General features: G+C 56.8%; 2 protein-coding genes across 2 annotated transcripts in view; both read left to right on the top strand.

Annotated features, from left to right (window-relative positions):
* The window catches only part of LOC118977638 (bone morphogenetic protein 8B), a 35,485-nt gene that overhangs the window by 5,197 nt on the left and 12,757 nt on the right, over positions 1–17,531 (top strand). The window contains exons 2-4 of the mRNA XM_037032591.1: positions 7,095–7,284; positions 7,680–7,828; positions 17,121–17,315. Coding sequence (XP_036888486.1) covers positions 7,095–7,284; positions 7,680–7,828; positions 17,121–17,315 — 534 coding nt within the window. The remainder of the gene's footprint in view (positions 1–7,094; positions 7,285–7,679; positions 7,829–17,120; positions 17,316–17,531) is intronic.
* On the top strand, positions 9,521–13,231 carry OXCT2 (3-oxoacid CoA-transferase 2). Its single transcript, XM_037032675.1, has 3 exons — positions 9,521–9,562; positions 9,906–11,153; positions 12,878–13,231. Exons 1-3 carry the CDS (start codon positions 9,521–9,523, stop codon positions 13,229–13,231), a joined length of 1,644 nt encoding a protein of 547 aa, XP_036888570.1.

Raw genomic sequence — 17,531 nt, 5'->3', positions numbered from 1 at the left:
ATTTATCCATTTATTCACGGATGGACATTTAGGTTGTTTCCGTATCTCGGATACTGTGAATAAGGCTGCCGCAGGCGCGCGACTGAAGCTACGTCTTCACTATCCTGTTTCCCTTCCTCTGGACACACACCCAGAGGCAGGGTCGCTGGATCATGCAGTCGTTCTGTGTTTAATTTTTTGAGGCACCTCTGTGAGGGTTCCCATAGCGGCAGCACCTGCGTGCGTCCCCTGCAGTGGCGCATGGGTTTCCTTTTCTCCACGTCCTCGCTCACACCTGCCGCCTTGCCTTTTGCAGGACATCTCGTTGCGGTTTTCCCTCCCCTCGCCTTGGGGATTAGGGGTGTTGAGGACCCTTCCGTCTGCCTGTTGGCTGTTTGTATGTCTTGCTTTTGAAAAATGTCTATTTAGTTCTCCTGCCCAGGTTTAAACCAGATTGTTTGTTGTTGTTGTCTGCTACTGAGTTGTATCAGTTCTTTATATATTTTAGGTATGAACCCATGATCAGATATGTGGCTTGCAAATATGTCCTCCCATTTCATGTGTTGTCTTTCCATTTTGCTGATGGTTTCCAAAGGCATTTCTCTTCCTAAGAATTGAAAATCGGTCCCTATCTGTCCACCAGCATGTGCCCTGTGAATCCCTAATGACTAACTCTTCCTCCCCAACCTTCCTCTACTCAGCGTTTTCTCCCCTTCTGGGGTAAATGACTACGATTGCCCCCAGTAGATAGAGGAGGAAGTTGAGTTTCAAAGAGTACAAGTGACTGACCCAATTCCTGGGTACCCAGACCCACAGTGAAAACTGGATCACAGCATCAGGAGGGTTGGCCCTGGGGCTAGGAGATCAGAGTGGTCAATTACTCTGGACTAGGACACACTGGGTTTTTAATCCTTCACCTGGTCCTGGCCCTGCCTCCTGGCCCTGGCCCTGCCTGGGTCTGCCACTCGAGAGCTGTGAGATGGTGAAGAGTTTACTTAAAATCTCTGCATCTCCGCTTCCCCACCTTTACCATCGAGACAATACCTGTGTCACAGTGCAATGGTTAAGTAGGCAGAACACTTAAAAACTTAGCAAATGCCTGGCATTGCTCAGAATGGCGGCCAGTATGATGGGGGCTGCGGTGTTTATTGACACCCCCTCCAACTAGGGGAGAGCACAGCTCTGGGCCTAGGCTGCCCGGGTAAGCGCGAACAGAGATGGCATGTTTCATGTGCGCACTATGGTGCCTGACACGGGTCAGTTCTTACGTGTGGGAGCTGGCACGCTACTTCCCACCTCTCTTCCTTCAACTAGAACACTTTGTTCTGTTTCTGCTTGTCAAAATTCATCTGCTCTCAAATACGGTTTCTAGAAAAGCATTTCTGACCCCTTCCCCAAGGCATCCTGCGTGGTTAGAGCCTTCATGCTGCGTCGTGTGTGTGGTTCTCAGGGTTCTAGTCACTTCCCGCCTGTAGATTCAGGGACATGTCTGCCTTCTTTGCCCTCCTCCCCAGGAAACCACAAACCACCTGGGAACAGGGGCCAAATATGACTCTTCCCGCTGCTCCCCCTGCCGAGCACCCTGGTCTCTGTGAGTCAGGCGCTCGGGGCCCGTGGGCAGAGGTGAAGGAAAGAGGAGCTCAGTGGGAGGCAGGGCCAGGGCCAGGTGAAGGAGTCTGGCCTGGTCGGTGGGGCCAGCCCTCTCTGTCACTTTGGAAGGTGACAAAGGGCGCAGCATGTCCCTGGGCCCTCCCCTGGGACCCCAAGTCCCTGCAGGGTCCTGCCTGGAGGAAGGTGGCTTCAGCAGGCATGGTCAGGACACCTGCTGCTGAGGGGCCTTGAAGACAGATGACCCCCCATCCCGGTGCTGCCCCCCAGAGGGACTCGAGGGCCACGCATTTTATATGGGCTCCAAGTCCGAAAGTCCACGTGAAGGGGTTGGGTTAGAGGTTCTAACCTGCCACGCGACCCCTGGCAAGTCTGTGCCCCTTCTGGGCCTCAGTTTCCCCTTCTAGGCAGGGTCGCCCCAAAGGCCTTTCCAGCTCTGACCAAAGAACGTGCCCACCCCCTGCCTCCTGACGGGGGCTCCTCCAGGGGCGAGACACAGAGCAGAGTCCCTCCCTCCTGGCCCACCGCCCCACGGGAACAGGCTCCCCACGGGAGAGGGGGATGTGTCAGCGAGGCCACATGGTTCTGGAAAACGCCCACAGTTCAGTTCTCTCCCGGGTTTTTACGGGAGGAATCGCGTCCTCCTTGCTCACGTCCCCTTGGACCTATTTTCGGCCGTGGCGGGCTTGATGTGGTGGAGCGTGCGGTGCTCCCTTTCAATTTGGGGTCTGAAGCCGTCTGAGGCCAGGACTGGTAATTATGAGAGCAGCCACTTATGGAGAGAGCTCCGAAAACAGTCGGTACTGAGGGCTGACTAAAAATACCTCAGCAAGGAAACCTTGGGCCGCCCTCGGGCAGCGCCGAGATTTCTGGAGGGAGGAAGCCATTCGGGGTGCAGAATCCACGGGTGACCGATTCTGTGGCTCCCCCGTGGGCCTGCACAGGCCGTGGGGACCGGGCCTGTTTCGTGTCTGAAATGGGCCCCTCAGCGTCCACCGCCAGCAGGACCAGCCGGACGGGCCCAGCCTGCCCTCCTGTGGGGCCCTGGGGAAGCCTGCCCTCCACCTCAGGGCCAGCAAGTCCCACAGGAGAGTGAGAACCACGAGTGGCCTCTGATGGAGGCACACACAGTGACATGGAGGCCAATCCCAGACCCACAGCCAGGGCTGGCGGGGCTGGACGCTGAGCCACTGCTTTGGGGACTGGCAGCCCTTGGGAAGAAGGGGACCACTTCACACTGTCAGGCCCCTGCCCTCAAACTGCTCTCCACCCCTGGGGGCAGATGAAGCAGGGTCAGGGGCCCCGGGCTGGGGACAAAGGGTGCCGGCAGGCTGATCTGTGTGGGGTCAGAGGAGCATGAGGGGCTTTCACAGCTGGACTGAGAGGAAAGCACCTTCAGACATGGGATGGGGGCCGCCCAGGGGAGAGCAGCTTCGAGGAGGGACTCAGGGGAGGGTGCTGGCAGCCAGAAGGCCCAGGAGGACGAGTGGAGGGGCCGGGCCAGCTCAGGGGGTCCTGGAATGCAGAGCCCAGCATAGGCCCCTCCTGGGGCCCCGCAGGGCTGGGGAACAGTTCGAGGGCAGGAAGGACAGATGGACAGGTCAGAAGATTCTGTTGTCTTAACAGCTGCTCTGGGCTGGAGGAAGAGGGGTTCTTTCAGAGTCTTACTTTTTGGACAGAAACAAGATAGACTCAGGTCATCTGGGTGACTCTAAATTTTGTCCAGGGCACAAAAATAGCCAAAGGCTTTGGTGGTGTCGGGCTGGTGGACACGGGGTGTGGCCCCTGGAGGTTCTGCCTATGAGTGGCGGGTGCAGGGCCTCAGTGGCTGCCTCCTGCCCACAGGGCCCTTCCTGCAAACATGGGGCCCGGAGGCTGTTTGATCGGGCTGGAGGAGAAGGCCCAGAGTCGCATTAGTGCATGGTGATTCATGATTGTTGATTGTTCCGGAAGCCACATTAAGGCCACTCAGGAACTAAATTTGTGTGCTGCTTCCCCAGACAGAAGCTGGTTCAGTGTTTGAGCGTTTTTGGCAGGGTTTATAGCTTTGTGGAAAATAAACATTTAGAGGTCCCTACTGAGCAGGCGGTGCCTTGTCTGTTCCTCGTGCCCAACAGTAGCTTCGTGCACATGGCTCCTTTGCTTTTGTGTCCTTGGGGTGGTTGTGTCAAAGGGTGAATTCCTATACAGTTTTGCTGGGGTGCTGCAGGGGGGCATCGCCAGGTCCCTCGCCACAGCGTCCCTACCAGCCAGCCGCAAAGGTGAACGTTCACGTTCGCTCCCACCTGTTTCTCAGAGCAATGCTGTACTGACCGCCCTGTGGGAAGGAGCCCCCAACCCTTTCTTTTACTCTTGATCCCATAACTCTCTGCATCTCACTTACGACAGCTGTGACATCCCCCATTTTACTTTTTTTGTTTGTTTCTCTTCTGCTGCCCCCTTTAGATTGTAAACTCCACGAGTGCAGACACCTGACTGATCTGTCCTCTTTGCGGCTGTATTTCCAGTGTCCAGAACAGAGTCTTACATACAGTAAGAACTTGGTACATGTGATGATGAATTGAGCCTGATAAATTAATGCATAAATAAATCAGCAAATGAGTACAGTTATTTAGAAAAACATCATTCCGCATCTCCCTCTCTCCCTCCCTCCCACCCCAGAGCCTTGGGTTTTCTGACAGTATCACATCTTGGCCCAAAGTCAGCAGATTGCAAGTCAGGCTTGTCTTCAACTCCTGTCTAATGGCCTCCCTGCCCAGCCCAGTCTGCGGCCTGTTTACGAGCCCATTCACGGCCTGTGAGGAAAGCTGGGCAATGTCTTTATTCCCAGTTCACAGAGGAGGAGACTAAGCCAATGGGGGAAGTACGTGCCTGCAGGGCCAGGCCTGCAGTGAATACTGGCCCGAGTGCTCCATGCTGCCGAAGCTGCCGCACTGGCTAAAGCAGGCTGGACGTGCACCATTAACCGAGGAGGGAATAGAGGGGCCAGAAAATGCTTTTCCGGAACACCCCTTTCGGGAAATCTCTCTCCTAACTCGAAGCAACCGCCACTGGAAAGGCAGCAAATCCACAGGTGTCCTCTTCCGGCCCTCCCTACTGGCTATCAGATGAGTGAGTTGCTCTCTTTCCCCACTTCCACACTTCAGGAAATTTCACCAATTTTTGACAAAAATATTTTTTCTAAAAGTTTCCCACTTTCCAGAGCTTGCCTGGAGCAGCCAGGGTGGGCAGTGTCCTGTGCCAGAGCTCCTGGGTGGTTTCTCAGAACTTGCAGAAAGGAAGTTTGGAACTAGAGTGGGTTCAGGTGAACGAGGCACCTTGACCCAGCGAAGGAGGGAGGCCGCCCGGTTCGGTGCCTGTGTGGCACTGGCAGGTCTGTGGGTTGTTCCCTCGGTCCCCGGATCCAACGTGAAAATCGGGGTCAGGCCTGCAGAGGTTTCCAGTGACCCACCTGTCAGCTCCAGCTGCGCCCGGGGCCAGATCACAGAACACTGCTCTGACTGCGTCTGGTGCAGGGTGTGGAGGGAAGGCAGCCCTTCCCTCTCTGTGACACAGCCTGTGACAGCCAACAGCCTGGACCTACTTTGTTCTGAAGATGTGGTTTGTGTGATCCTGTATCCACAGGAATTGTCACCAAAGTGGAGTGTGTGTGTGAGTGTGTCTGTCCAGAAGCCTGCCCTCCGCGGTCACTGCCTGTGCAGAGGACCCGACGCCACCCTGTGTGTCTGAGGCAGCCCAGCTCCTGAGGGCATTTGCTGCGTGTCCAGTGCCCTAATGATGGACATTTTATTTCCTCCTGTCCTCGGTCTGGGGATGGAACCCTTTTCTCCTCCTGCCCAAACATGTGTGCCCGCTGGCCCCACACAGCACAGCTGTGTGCCCTGCCCATCACTGGACCAGGCTCCCACCATGAGGACAGGAAGTGCTCCCCACATCCACCTCCGCCACCCGCCTGGTGACTTGTGGTCACTGAGCCCAGGAGCCAGAGGGAGAATTTTTAAAAAGACTCACAGACATATAATTAAAATCTCAGTGTTGGGTTTTGGGGAAGGTGCTGGGCGGCTCCCGCCCCTGCTTTCTGGAAACACAGATTTTTAGTGTTTGAAAGTGACAGAGGCTCACTCTGGCTGCTGTGCCTCTGTGAACTGAGAGAAAGCCCGTGAACCAAAAGGTCGCCTGTTCAATTCTTACTCAGGGCATATGCCTGGGTAGTGGGCCAAGTCCCTAGTTGGGGGCGTGCAAGGGGCAAGTGATCAGTGTTTCTCTTACACAGTGATGTTTCTTTCCCTCTCTTTCCATCTCCCTCCCTCTCTCTCTAAAAATAAATAAATAAGGGTTTGTTTTTTTTTAAGAAAGTAACAGAAAACTAAAGTGAGACAGCCCTACATATATTGTCCTGGACATTCCTGGCAGCTGGGGATTTATTCTGCACCCACCTCGGGTCCCCCTCCAGCCTGTGCCTCACTGCCATCTCCATGCACAGCTTCCACTCCACACCAGTCACCTGCTGCCCTGCTGCTGGAATCCTGGCCCCCACGGGCCAGAGGCACAGCCCATGCTCCTAGGCTGCAACTCCAGCCCTCCCCAGTCAGGCCACAGCCAGACTCACACCCCTTATTCAACCCTGCTGATGTGTGGGTGGCCCTGGCCCATTTAATCTGTGCATATGATGTCCCCTCTGCCTAGAAGGCCCTCCCTGCCACCTCTCCGCCTGCCAAGACTCCATCCATCTTCCAAGTCCAGTTCAGATGTCACCTCTTCCAGGAAGCCTGCTCTGATCGCACCACACCATGGGACTTCCCCAGCACTTCACAGGGCCTCCCCAGGAGCTGTCGCTCCTGCCTTGCTCCTCCTTGTTCCTTTCCACCTCCCTCTGGCCCTCCCTCATCCTTGTTCCAAAAGTACCTGCCATCCTTTGGCCCTTTGCTGTGCTTTATGGCTGTTGTTTTCCTGTCTGTGCCATTAGTCCCTCAGCTCTAGGCCTTTGCTCATGCAGGTCCCTTCCTCTACAGCATCCTTTTCCCATGACCTCCTGGCAAGTTCACTGTCACCCCTCAAGGCCCAGTGTCAGCTGTGAGTGCTCACCATCCCCCACGTCCCATCCACACACATCGGTAGCCTCTGAAATGCACTCAGTCGTGTCCGTGCCCACCACGTGGCCTATTCTGCCTTGGGGCTGAAGTCCCCTCCAGAGGAGGGACCTGTCCTCTCTGCCTCATCTGTGGGTCCCAGAGTGAGAGCCAGCAGGGGCTGAGCAGGGCCCTGCTGGGTTGGAGGCTTGGGACCCAGAAAGGGAAGCTGCCCTTGTTGGCCCCGACTGTGTGGTGCATGCTGTGCTGGGCACCTCGCCACAGGGCTCACAGGTCAGCATGACACAGTCAAGCCCGTTCCCCAAGGAGGAAATGCTTCCCCCCAGGCAGCCCAGGCCCCAGGCTCCCACCAGGCCCTGCCACCCTGGAGCGTGAGTCCCAAACCAGGAGTAAACACCAGCCTGCTGTGTCTTGCAGTGGAGCTGGACCATGCCCTGGGCCACCAGGAACCCCACTGGAAGGAGTTCCGCTTTGACCTGACCCAGATCCCGGCGGGGGAGACAGTCACAGCCGCCGAGTTCCGGATGTACAAGCTGCCCAGCACCCACCCGCTCAACAGGACCCTGCACGTCAGCATGTTCGAGGTGGTCAGGGAGCAAGCCAACAGGTGCCTGTCCCCGCCAGCCTGCCGGTCAGGCCTCTGTCGGTGTGTCTGGCCCAGCCTTGTGGGGAGCGTTCCCCAGAGGACAGATGGGGAGCTTCCTGGGAGCACGCCCTTCTGACGAAGGATGCTTGTTCCAAGGCCCTGGCACCCTGGCTTCAAGCCACCTCCCTGCCTTCTGGCTGTGGGACCTTGGATGGGTCACTGAGTGCCCAAGTGTCAGTTTCCCCATTGTCTCCAGGCGCAGTGGCAGGTTCATAAGGTAGATGCAGTGAAATAGGGCAGTAGGCACCCAGCTCAGAGCCAGGAGGGTCGGTGCCCCATGAGGGTCCCCCAGGTGGGCACTGGAAACACGGAGGCAGCTGTGCCGGCTCCGGTTAATTGTTCTTTCGTATCCACAGGGAGTCTGACTTGTTCTTTTTGGATCTTCAGACGCTCCGAGCTGAGGACGAAGGCTGGCTGGTGTTGGACGTGACAGCAGCCAGTGACCGCTGGTTGTTGAACCGTAACACGGACCTGGGACTCCGCCTCTATGTGGAAACGGAGGACGGTAAGACTCCGGGGTCAGGCGGTGAACCTCCCCCTGGGGGCTCTGATCAGAGAGGCCTGGGTTGAACCCCAGCTCTGTGGCTTTCCAGCTGTCACCTCTGCAGGTTGCCTCCCCTTCCAAGCCTCCTTTCCTCAGCTGCAGGAGGATTCACACAGTCACTCATTCACCGGGTGTCTGGGGGCCGAGCCTCCTGAGTGATGGGCAGTGGGGATAGAGAGCCCGAAGGCGGGCCCCAGACTGGCGTGTGTGAGCACAGCAAGGGACGGCCGTGGTTGGAGCAGAGCGGGTCAGGGAGAGGTTGGGAGGAGAGGACACTGAGAGGGGCAGGCAGGGGCGTCCTGAGTCAGGGGGAACCAGGGTGAGGGGCAGGATTTTCAGGGAGGATTTGGGATTTACTAGTCATGGAGGAGGCAGGATCTGACTCAGCTTTTCACAGAAGACCCCTCCAGGAGGTGTGGCTTCACCCCACCCCTTCAGTGTGGGCTGCCCTTAGTGACCCGCTTCCCAGAGGACAGAGTGTGGGGGAGGGGAGGGGAGTGACAGTGGACAAGCTGGTCAGCACCACTGCAGCCAGGTGACCCAGGCTTCTGTGAGTAAGTCACGTAGCTCCTGTGCACCCTGGGTATGAGTGGGTGAGACCCCCCAGCCTGTAACCCCAGTGTAATAACCATGAGAAAAACTCAGACAGACCCGAGTTGAAGGACAGCCTGCAGATGCCAGACAAGTACTTCTCAGAACTGTCGAGGTCACCAAACACAAGGAAAGCCAAACACAAGGAAACTGTCATAGCCAAATTGTCACAGCCTGGAGGTGCCTGAGGATGGGGACCTGGGAGAGAAAAAGGACATTGGGGGAAGCTAGCAAAGTCAGAATAAACGGTGCTGTTTAGAAAATAAGAAGACGCTGATATTGGTCCATTAGTTGTGACAAATGTACCACAGCCATTGAAACATTAGCATTTCCCAGGGAGCACTGTGTCTGGGTGCATGGGAAGTCTCTACACCGACTGCAACTTTTCTGTAGATCTCAGCCAGTGTAAAGTAAGAACTTTGTGTGTCGTGTGCATAAATACACACGCCCTGACTTCAGTGGGCTGTGCAAACTGTGGGGGACGAGAGTGAGGTGAAGCCGAGCGGCCCGGGAGCCACGGTGTCCAGGTGAGGGCTGTGGGGGGCTGGGAGCAGCAGAAACGGAGAAAGGAGGGCAGAGCAATCGGGTAAAGTTGCTGGAGCCAGTGGGTTTGTTTTCAATTCCGGTTCACAGTCAGTACGTTTCGTGTCAGTTTCAGGTGTGCAGCGTGGCGCTTAGAGAATCGTGTACTTCACACAGGGTTCCCCGGCTATTCCAGCACCGCCCCACCCCCGCACCGTCTGCAGTTATGACAGTGTTAGTGACTGTGTTCCTATGCGGCGCTTTATGCCCTGTGACTACTCTGTAACTGCCACTCTGTGCTTCTCAGTCCCCGCCCCTTCTTCACCCACCCCCAACCCCACACCCCTCTGACAACCACCAGTCTGTCCTCTGTGTGCCAGTGGGCTTAGATACGTACTTGCATTTATATAGTACATAGAAATGTGTACATGTATTTGTATATAAACATATATAGATTTTTTCCTTGCCTGTTGAGGAAGAGTAGAGGAGGTGTAGGTTTGAGGTAGCGGGTGGAGACTTCTCTCCCGTCCGACAGCACTGATGGCCCTGACAGAGGCCCACAAACGTGTCGTTCTGGGACAGGTGCGTGCTGGAGACACAGGTGTGGGGAGCACAGCCATAAAGGTGGGTTTAGAGTCTTGAGATTGGAGCAGGCCACCTGGGGAAGGAGCTCAGCAATGGAGCCCGAAGGGGCCTGCAACTGAATCTTCCTGAGTGATACCACTGGGAAGCCTAACCAGGGCGGGCTTTGTGGGTACGCCCCCACCCCCCACCGTCAGAGTGCGCAGTCCCGGGCCAGGTCTCCTCCCCCATCTCGCTGTCTGCAGTTCCAGGGCGAGGAGGCTGAGCGGCTCGCTTGCTGGTTGAGTGGGAGGCGTGGCTGAGCGGTGTGGGAGCACCAGCAGGCCGGCGCATCGCCACCTAGGTGCCCTCCCTGCTCAGTTATGTGCGACCCAGGGGGCCTGAGGCATCTGCAGAAGATGGTCTCTCTGCTGCTCCTGATGACATCGCTCCTGCAGTGCGTCCCCGCCTGCCACTGGGATTGAGGAGCAGTATCTGCTCCTTCGTCACCAGCGCCCATGCCCGCGCCAAGTTCTACACAGACCCCGTGGAGGCCGTAAAGGACATCTCCGATGGAATGAAGATCATGGTCAGCAGCTTTGGGGCCTGTGGGATTCCCCAGAACCTGATAGGGGCGCTGCTCAAGACCCGCGTGAGGAACTTGACCGTGGTCAGCAGCAACGTGGGCATGGACCACTTTGGGCTGGGCCTTTCACTGGGGACCAAGCAGGTCACCCGCATCATCTGCTCCTACGTGGGCGAGAACCTGCTCTGTGAGCAGCAGTTCTTGGCAGGAGAGCTGGAACTGGAGATGACGCCCCAGGGCACCCTGGCGGAGCGCATCCGCGCGGGCGGGGCGGGGGTGCCGGCCTTCTACACGCCCACCGCCTATGGGACCCTGGTCCAGGAAGGAGGCGCCCCCATCAGGTACGACCAGGACGGCCACATCGCCATCATGAGTCAGCCCAGAGAGGTGAGGGAGTTTCACGGGCAGCACTACCTCTTGGAGCACGCCATCACGGCCGATTTTGCTTTGGTGAAAGGGTGGAAGGCCGACCGTGCGGGGAACGTCATCTTCAGGAGGAGCGCCAGGAATTTCAACGTGCCCATGTGCAAAGCTGCGGAAATCTCAGTGGTGGAGGTTGAAGAGATTGTGGATGTGGGGTCCTTTGCCCCGGAAGACATTCATATCCCCCACATTTATGTAGATCGCGTGATACGGGGGAAGAAGTATGAGAAAGTGATCGAGCACTTAACCATCCGGAAAGAGGAAGGTGAAGAAGCCAGGTCTTCAGATGACATAAGAACACGAATCATCAAAAGGGCAGCTCTGGAATTTGAGGATGGCATGTATGCCAACTTGGGCATAGGAATCCCCCTGCTGGCCAGCAACTACATCAGCCCCAATTTAACTGTTCACCTTCACAGCGAAAATGGAATCCTGGGCCTGGGTCCCTTCCCACTGAAAGAGGACGAGGCGGACGCAGATCTCATCAACGCGGGCAAGCAAACAGTCACCATTCTCCCCGGGGGCTGCTTTTTCTCCAGCGACGACTCGTTTGCCATGATCCGAGGGGGACACCTCCACCTGACCATGCTGGGGGCCATGCAGGTTTCCAGGTACGGTGACCTGGCCAACTGGATGATCCCCGGGAAGAAGGTGAAGGGGATGGGGGTGCGACGGATTTGGTGTCCAGTGTCAAGACCAGAGTGGTGGTCACCATGGAACACTGCAACAAGGCCAACGAGCCCAAGATCCTGGAGAAATGCACGATGCCCCTGACTGGGAAGCAGTGCGTGGACCGAATCATCACAGAAAAGGCCGTGTTCGACGTGCACAAGAAGAAAGGCCTGACGCTGGTCGAGCTCTGGGAAGGCCTGACCGTGGAGGACATCAGGAAGAGCACGGGGAGCACATTCACGGTCTCGCCCGACGTCAGGCCCATGCAGCAGGTGACGCCCTGACCAGAAGGAGGCCTTGCTCTCGAGGGGCGGTGGCTTTCTGTTTGACCTCAGGACGTCATCTCATCAGTCTTCTCCTGGCATCTCAGGCTAGAAAGACTCTATTCTCTCAAGAGGGAAATGACTTTGAATAAAACAAAAGGAGAGCAGAGATGAGTATCTTGTGTGTCCTCTGAGTCTGCAGAAAGCTCTGCTGCAGGTGCTGAGGACATTGGCTGCCCTCTTCCCCGCGGCGTTCACGTCAAATCTTCCGTGCGACCTGAGGTGACCCCACGGGAAGGATTTCTTCCCTCATGAATGAATGACAAGTGGACAAAATGGGGAGGGCGCAGCTCCCTGCAGAGTGTGGTCAAGGCACCGTTTCACCAGCTCCATGAAAAACACAGGAATGTGAAAGTGTGTCCGTCTGTGGCCCGAAGACATGCTGTCTGAATGAGAGATTCTTTCCTTTGGCCATCTTTCTTTTATTTCTAGTTTCTCTCACCTTTACTTGTTTAATGTTTATTTATTTTTAGAGAGAGGAGAAGGGAGGAAGGAAGAGTGGGAGACGACTGAGAACCAAACCGACCTTCCGGTTCGCAGGCCGGCGCTCAGCCCCCTGAGCCCCAACAGCCAGGGCCTCTTCTGCCCCTTCTGGGTTTTCATTCGTGGCCTTTCCCTTTGAGGCTAAAGTCTGTTTCCCCGCAGCCTGACCTTCTCCAGCCCCACGTGTCTCCTCCTTGTTGCTAAATAGGTGTCTCTGGAAGGAAAGCAGGACCTGCTGAGGGGGACAGTGACCGGGTAATGGGAGGGACTGAAGGGGGAGGGACTGTCATCCCAACAAGCCACCAGGAAGTCTCCTCCATAAATGGTCCACCTGCCTGTTGCCAAAGGCTGTGGCGTGTGATGGGAGGAGTTCTAGAAACCTAACCAATGGACTGAGATGGGTTTGCTCATTTTAACTCACAGTGTAGAAAGGGAAAGGATGGAGTTTCCCATGCGGGCAATGAAGTCACGCCTGCGGGACTAAAACAGACCAGGTTAACAGCTGGAATGCCCTTCAGGTGTCACCCATGCACCCTGAGTGCCCTTCAACATAGCAGCAGGGTCACATCCATGACCGGGGCAGGGGCTGCAGGGAGGGGTCCGGTGCCACCCAGAGCCTAGGGGAGAGATGGCAGCCATCTGGGCCTGGCGTATTTGGGGAGGGGCATGAATTAGGGCTCAGCACCTGCCCTGGGAAGGAGAGGGCTAGTGAGCTGNGACGCAGATCTCATCAACGCGGGCAAGCAAACAGTCACCATTCTCCCCGGGGGCTGCTTTTTCTCCAGCGACGACTCGTTTGCCATGATCCGAGGGGGACACCTCCACCTGACCATGCTGGGGGCCATGCAGGTTTCCAGGTACGGTGACCTGGCCAACTGGATGATCCCCGGGAAGAAGGTGAAGGGGATGGGGGGTGCGATGGACTTGGTGTCCAGTGTCAAGACCAGAGTGGTGGTCACCATGGAACACTGCAACAAGGCCAACGAGCCCAAGATCCTGGAGAAATGCACGATGCCCCTGACTGGGAAGCGGTGCGTGGACCGAATCATCACGGAAAAGGCCGTGTTCGACGTGCACAAGAAGAAAGGCCTGACACTGGTCGAGCTCTGGGAAGGCCTGACCGTGGAGGACATCAGGAAGAGCACGGGGAGCACATTCACGGTCTCGCCCGACGTCAGGCCCATGCAGCAGGTGACGCCCTGACCGGAAGGAGGCCTTGCTCTCGGGGGGCGGTGGCTTTCTGTTTGACCTCAGGACGTCATCGGAAAGAAGTCTGGAACCACCTTCCTCCGTTTCAAAAGCCATCTTGTCAGTCTTCTCCCGGCATCTCAGGCTAGAAAGACTCTATTCTCTCAAGAGGGAAATGACTTTGAATAAAACAAAAGGAGAGCAGAGATGAGTATCTTGTGTGTCCTCTGAGTCCGCAGAAAGCTCTGCTGCAGGTGCTGAGGACATTGGCTGCCCTCTTCCCCGCGGCGTTCACGTCAAATCTTCTGTGCGACCTGAGGTGACCCCACGGGAAGGATTTCTTCCCTCATGAATGAATGACAAGTGGGCAAAATGGGGAGGGCGCAGCTCCCTGCAGAGTGTGGTCAAGGCACCGTTTCACCAGCTCCATGAAAAACACAGGAATGTGAAAGTCTGTCCGTCTGTGGTCCGAAGACATGCTGTCCGAATGAGAGATTCTTTCCTTTGGCCATCTTTCTTTTATTTCTAGTTTCTCTCACCTTTACTTGTTTAATGTTTATTTATTTTTAGAGAGAGGAGAAGGGAGGAAGGAAGAGTGGGAGGTGACCGAGAACCAAACCGACCTTCCGGTTCGCAGGCCGGCGCTCAGCCCCCTGAGCCCCAACAGCCAGGGCCTCTTCTGCCCCTTCTGGGTTTTCATTCGTGGCCTTTCCCTTTGAGGCTAAAGTCTGTTTCCCCGCAGCCTCACCTTCTCCAGCCCCACGTGTCTCCTCCTTGTTGCTAAATAGGTGTCTCTGGAAGGAAAGCAGGACCTGCTGAGGGGGACAGTGACCGGGTAATGGGAGGGACTGAAGGGGGAGGGACTGTCATCCCAACAAGCCACCAGGAAGTCTCCTCCATAAATGGTCCACCTGCCTGCTGCCAACGGCTGTGGCGTGTGATGGGAGGAGTTCTAGAAACCTAACCAATGGACTGAGATGGGTTTGCTCATTTTAACCCACAGTGTAGAAAGGGAAAGGATGGAGTTTCCCATGCGGGCAATGAAGTCACGCCTGCGGGACTAAAACAGACCAGGTTAACAGCTGGAATGCCCTTCAGGTGTCACCCATGCACCCTGAGTGCCCTTCAACATAGCAGCAGGGTCACATCCATGACCGGGGCAGGGGCTGCAGGGAGGGGTCCGGTGCCACCCAGAGCCTAGGGGAGAGATGGCAGCCATCTGGGCCTGGCGTATTTGGGGAGGGGCATGAATTAGGGCTCAGCACCTGCCCTGGGAAGGAGAGGGCTAGTGAGCTACCAAGACATCTGGGCCCCGATGGGGAGGACTCTGACCTGGGTGCATCTGGAAGTTTCATGGGGCCCCTGTGGCTCAGAGGGGCAGCCTGTCTGTCTGGGCCTCAGGGGAAAGCCCTGTGTGGCCCACACCTCCAGGCAGGGCCCCGCACACCAGGTGTCTGCCAGCACCCACACACAGGTCTAGAGGCAGGGACCCAGGACCCCGGAGTCCCCTAAGCTCCCACCACTGCCTTTCTGGAAAGGGACCTGTTAGATCTGGTGTGTTTATGTACAGCTAGGGCCCCCCCCACACATGCACACACATGTCACAGTCAGGAGAAGGCAGGGAGCCCTGCTCAAGACAGGGTGGGCAGGGAGCAGAGCCCTTTGGAAGGGGAGCTCTGGGCTCTGGGAGGAGGGCCTGGGGGTCCTTTCCCAGGCCTCCCAGAGTAGGCCTTCTGAAAGACCAGGGGTCAGTCCCCTAGCAGCCCCCCCCCCCCCCCCCCCCCCCCCCCCCCCCCCCCACGCNGGCCTCTGCATGGCATGCTGGCGAAGGGCAGGGTTCTGGCTGGGCTGCAGCTTGCTTCGGACCTTGCACAGGTGCTGCTCTCACGGGCCTTAGTTTCTTCTCCTGCGAGAAGGGAACCAGGGATCAGCTGCACCAGGATCCTCGGTCAGGCCCCCAGTGTCCCTGACAGGCCTGCCTCGGCCTGCTGTCTCCTTGGCATTGCCTAATTCACTTTGTCATTCTCTCTGCACCCAGGAGACCCCAGTAAAACCCTTGAACTGACATTTGCACAAAGAAAAGCAAAGAATGAAAACAGCGTAGGGGGACCAGTCAGTCCCCTGGCCCCAAGGTGGACAGGCTTTCCAGGGAATAGGGTAGCACACACGCAGGCCCAGAGGGCCGCCTGGGCCCAAGGCTGTCCCCATGTGTCAGCCAGGCCATGGAGCTCCACTCCAGGGCTGTGTTGGTGACAGCCCCCCGGGTGCTCCTATCTGCACTGTTGCCCCTCATTGTGGCCTCACTGGCCTGTCCCAGGCCTGTCATGCATCTGGTGGCCTGTGTCCTCATGGTTCTGCTGCTTCCTCATGACTGCGACTTGCCGTGACCCAAAGTCTCCCAGATGGCTTCCATCCGGGCTCCTCCAGCAGCAGCCCCTGTCTTAGTAGGTCCGGTCCTGAGTGGGGCCTCTGATGGGCCCGGCACACAGCTTTGTGGCAGGTGAAGGCATAGGTCAAAGGCTGGTTTCAGGACTAATAGCTGTCCCATTCACTAAGGCCCATGGACGCAGTCTAAAGCTCAGCCATTTAAGAGCTGACCTTTGAGCAGGATTGTGGGTGGGGCAGGCAATGTCCTCGACCTACAGTGTGTGATGCAGAATCACGTCAGACCTGATGATGGAACATATATATGCACCTACATATGTGTATGTATGCACACTTTATGCAAATGCATGTGTGTTGTGTGCAGACACACGTGCGTGTGTATCAGTGATGCAGCAGTGAGGAAATGCACCGGAAGTGGAACAGCTGCCCTGTGGTTTAGGAAACGAAAATGAGTCGGTAATCATGCTCCTGTTGTTAAAATGCCACAGGAAAAGAAAATGAAGAGGTTCTATCTCATTCTCTTCTTTATAATAAAAGCCAGGAAGTAACCTAAGTGTACAATGATAAACTCATCTCCAAGAAAATGATGGTGTATGAGTTTTCCTCAAAAGCCTTTTTATAGTCGTTACTATATTGCTTTGACAATTAAAACACCCAGAGCTCGTTTGGGAAGACGAAGAGGCCCGGGAAAATGTTTCCTTGGCGGAGCCGACACTTGGAGGCTAATGAGTGCTCTTCACGGCGGCCTCAGTCTTGACGAGGCTGTGGGTGAAATCCCGTTTTTACAGACCTCACTCTTCCTGGGGCTGAGGCGCCAACTGCGTCCCTGCCCGCAGCCCTCTCCTCCTTTCTTTTTTAAACCACTGACCTGGTCTTCTGGATAAGAACTTGGACCCTGGAATTAGACTGATGTCAGTTAAACCCTGGCTCTGGGACTTTGGTCCAGTGCCTCTGCCCCTCTGAGCCTGGAGTTGGTCTGTGGCATCAGGGAAGAGAGAGCGCCCCCTGTTGGGCACTGCTTGGCAGGGCAGGCACGGGCCCAGCCCCACCAGCTGCTCCAATCAACTGGGTGTCATCCATCCAACCTTAACACCCCCAGAAATGGGGGGGGGCAGGAGTCCTCAGACCAAGGTAGGCCCCTGGCCATGGGGCTCTGGGAGACCATGAAGTGACTGTGAGGGTTCCCAGTGACATGTGAAGTCCAGGATTACTGTAAAGACGAGCGAGACCCTCAGTGCGAAATGACACTGAAAGCTGTGAAATGCCTCACACGCAGCCGTGAACATGACTGTCACCCTTGCTGACCCTGCAGTTCACCAGGCCCTCCTCCCACCATCTCCTCCAGACCTGCCTGCCAGGGTCCTGGGGCCAGACTGGGGGCTTTGGTCTTCAGCTGAGGAAGCCGAGGTCCTCAGCTTTTGTGCTCCGAGCCTGCCTGGCCCCAGCAGAGTCCCCAGCTGTGTCCCCGTGCGCAGCCAACGCCCTCAAGTGACCACTCTCTTTCCTCTCTCTGTCTCAGGGCGCAGCGTGGATCCTGGCCTGGCCGGTCTGCTGGGGCGACGGGCACCGCGCTCCAAACAGCCTTTCATGGTCACTTTTTTCAGGGAGAGCCCCAACCCCACCCGAGTCCCTCGAGCAGTGAGGTCCCTGAGGAAGAGGCTGCCGAAAAAAACCAACGAGCTGCCACAGCCAAACAAGCTCCCGGGGATCTTTGGTGAGGCCCATGGGGCTGGGGTCTCAGGCCCGCAGAGGCTTATGGCCGAGAGCCAGTGGTGGCCACAGAGTCTTCTGGCCCTCAGAAGGGCTCAAGCCAATGGTCACCTCTCAGGCCGCCTTTCCCGACACCCTCCTCTGCCCCAGGCCCCCTGTGGACTGGCCAGTGCACTGTCTGTCAGTCCTCCCCGCCACCTGGAAGTCCCTTCTCTGCCCT

Source organism: Sturnira hondurensis, unplaced genomic scaffold (genome assembly GCF_014824575.4).
Source record: "Sturnira hondurensis isolate 20B ecotype Veracruz unplaced genomic scaffold, ASM1482457v3 Scaffold0021490, whole genome shotgun sequence".
NCBI classification, from domain to species: domain Eukaryota; kingdom Metazoa; phylum Chordata; class Mammalia; order Chiroptera; family Phyllostomidae; genus Sturnira; species Sturnira hondurensis.
This window is presented reverse-complemented; position numbering and strand designations above follow the sequence as displayed.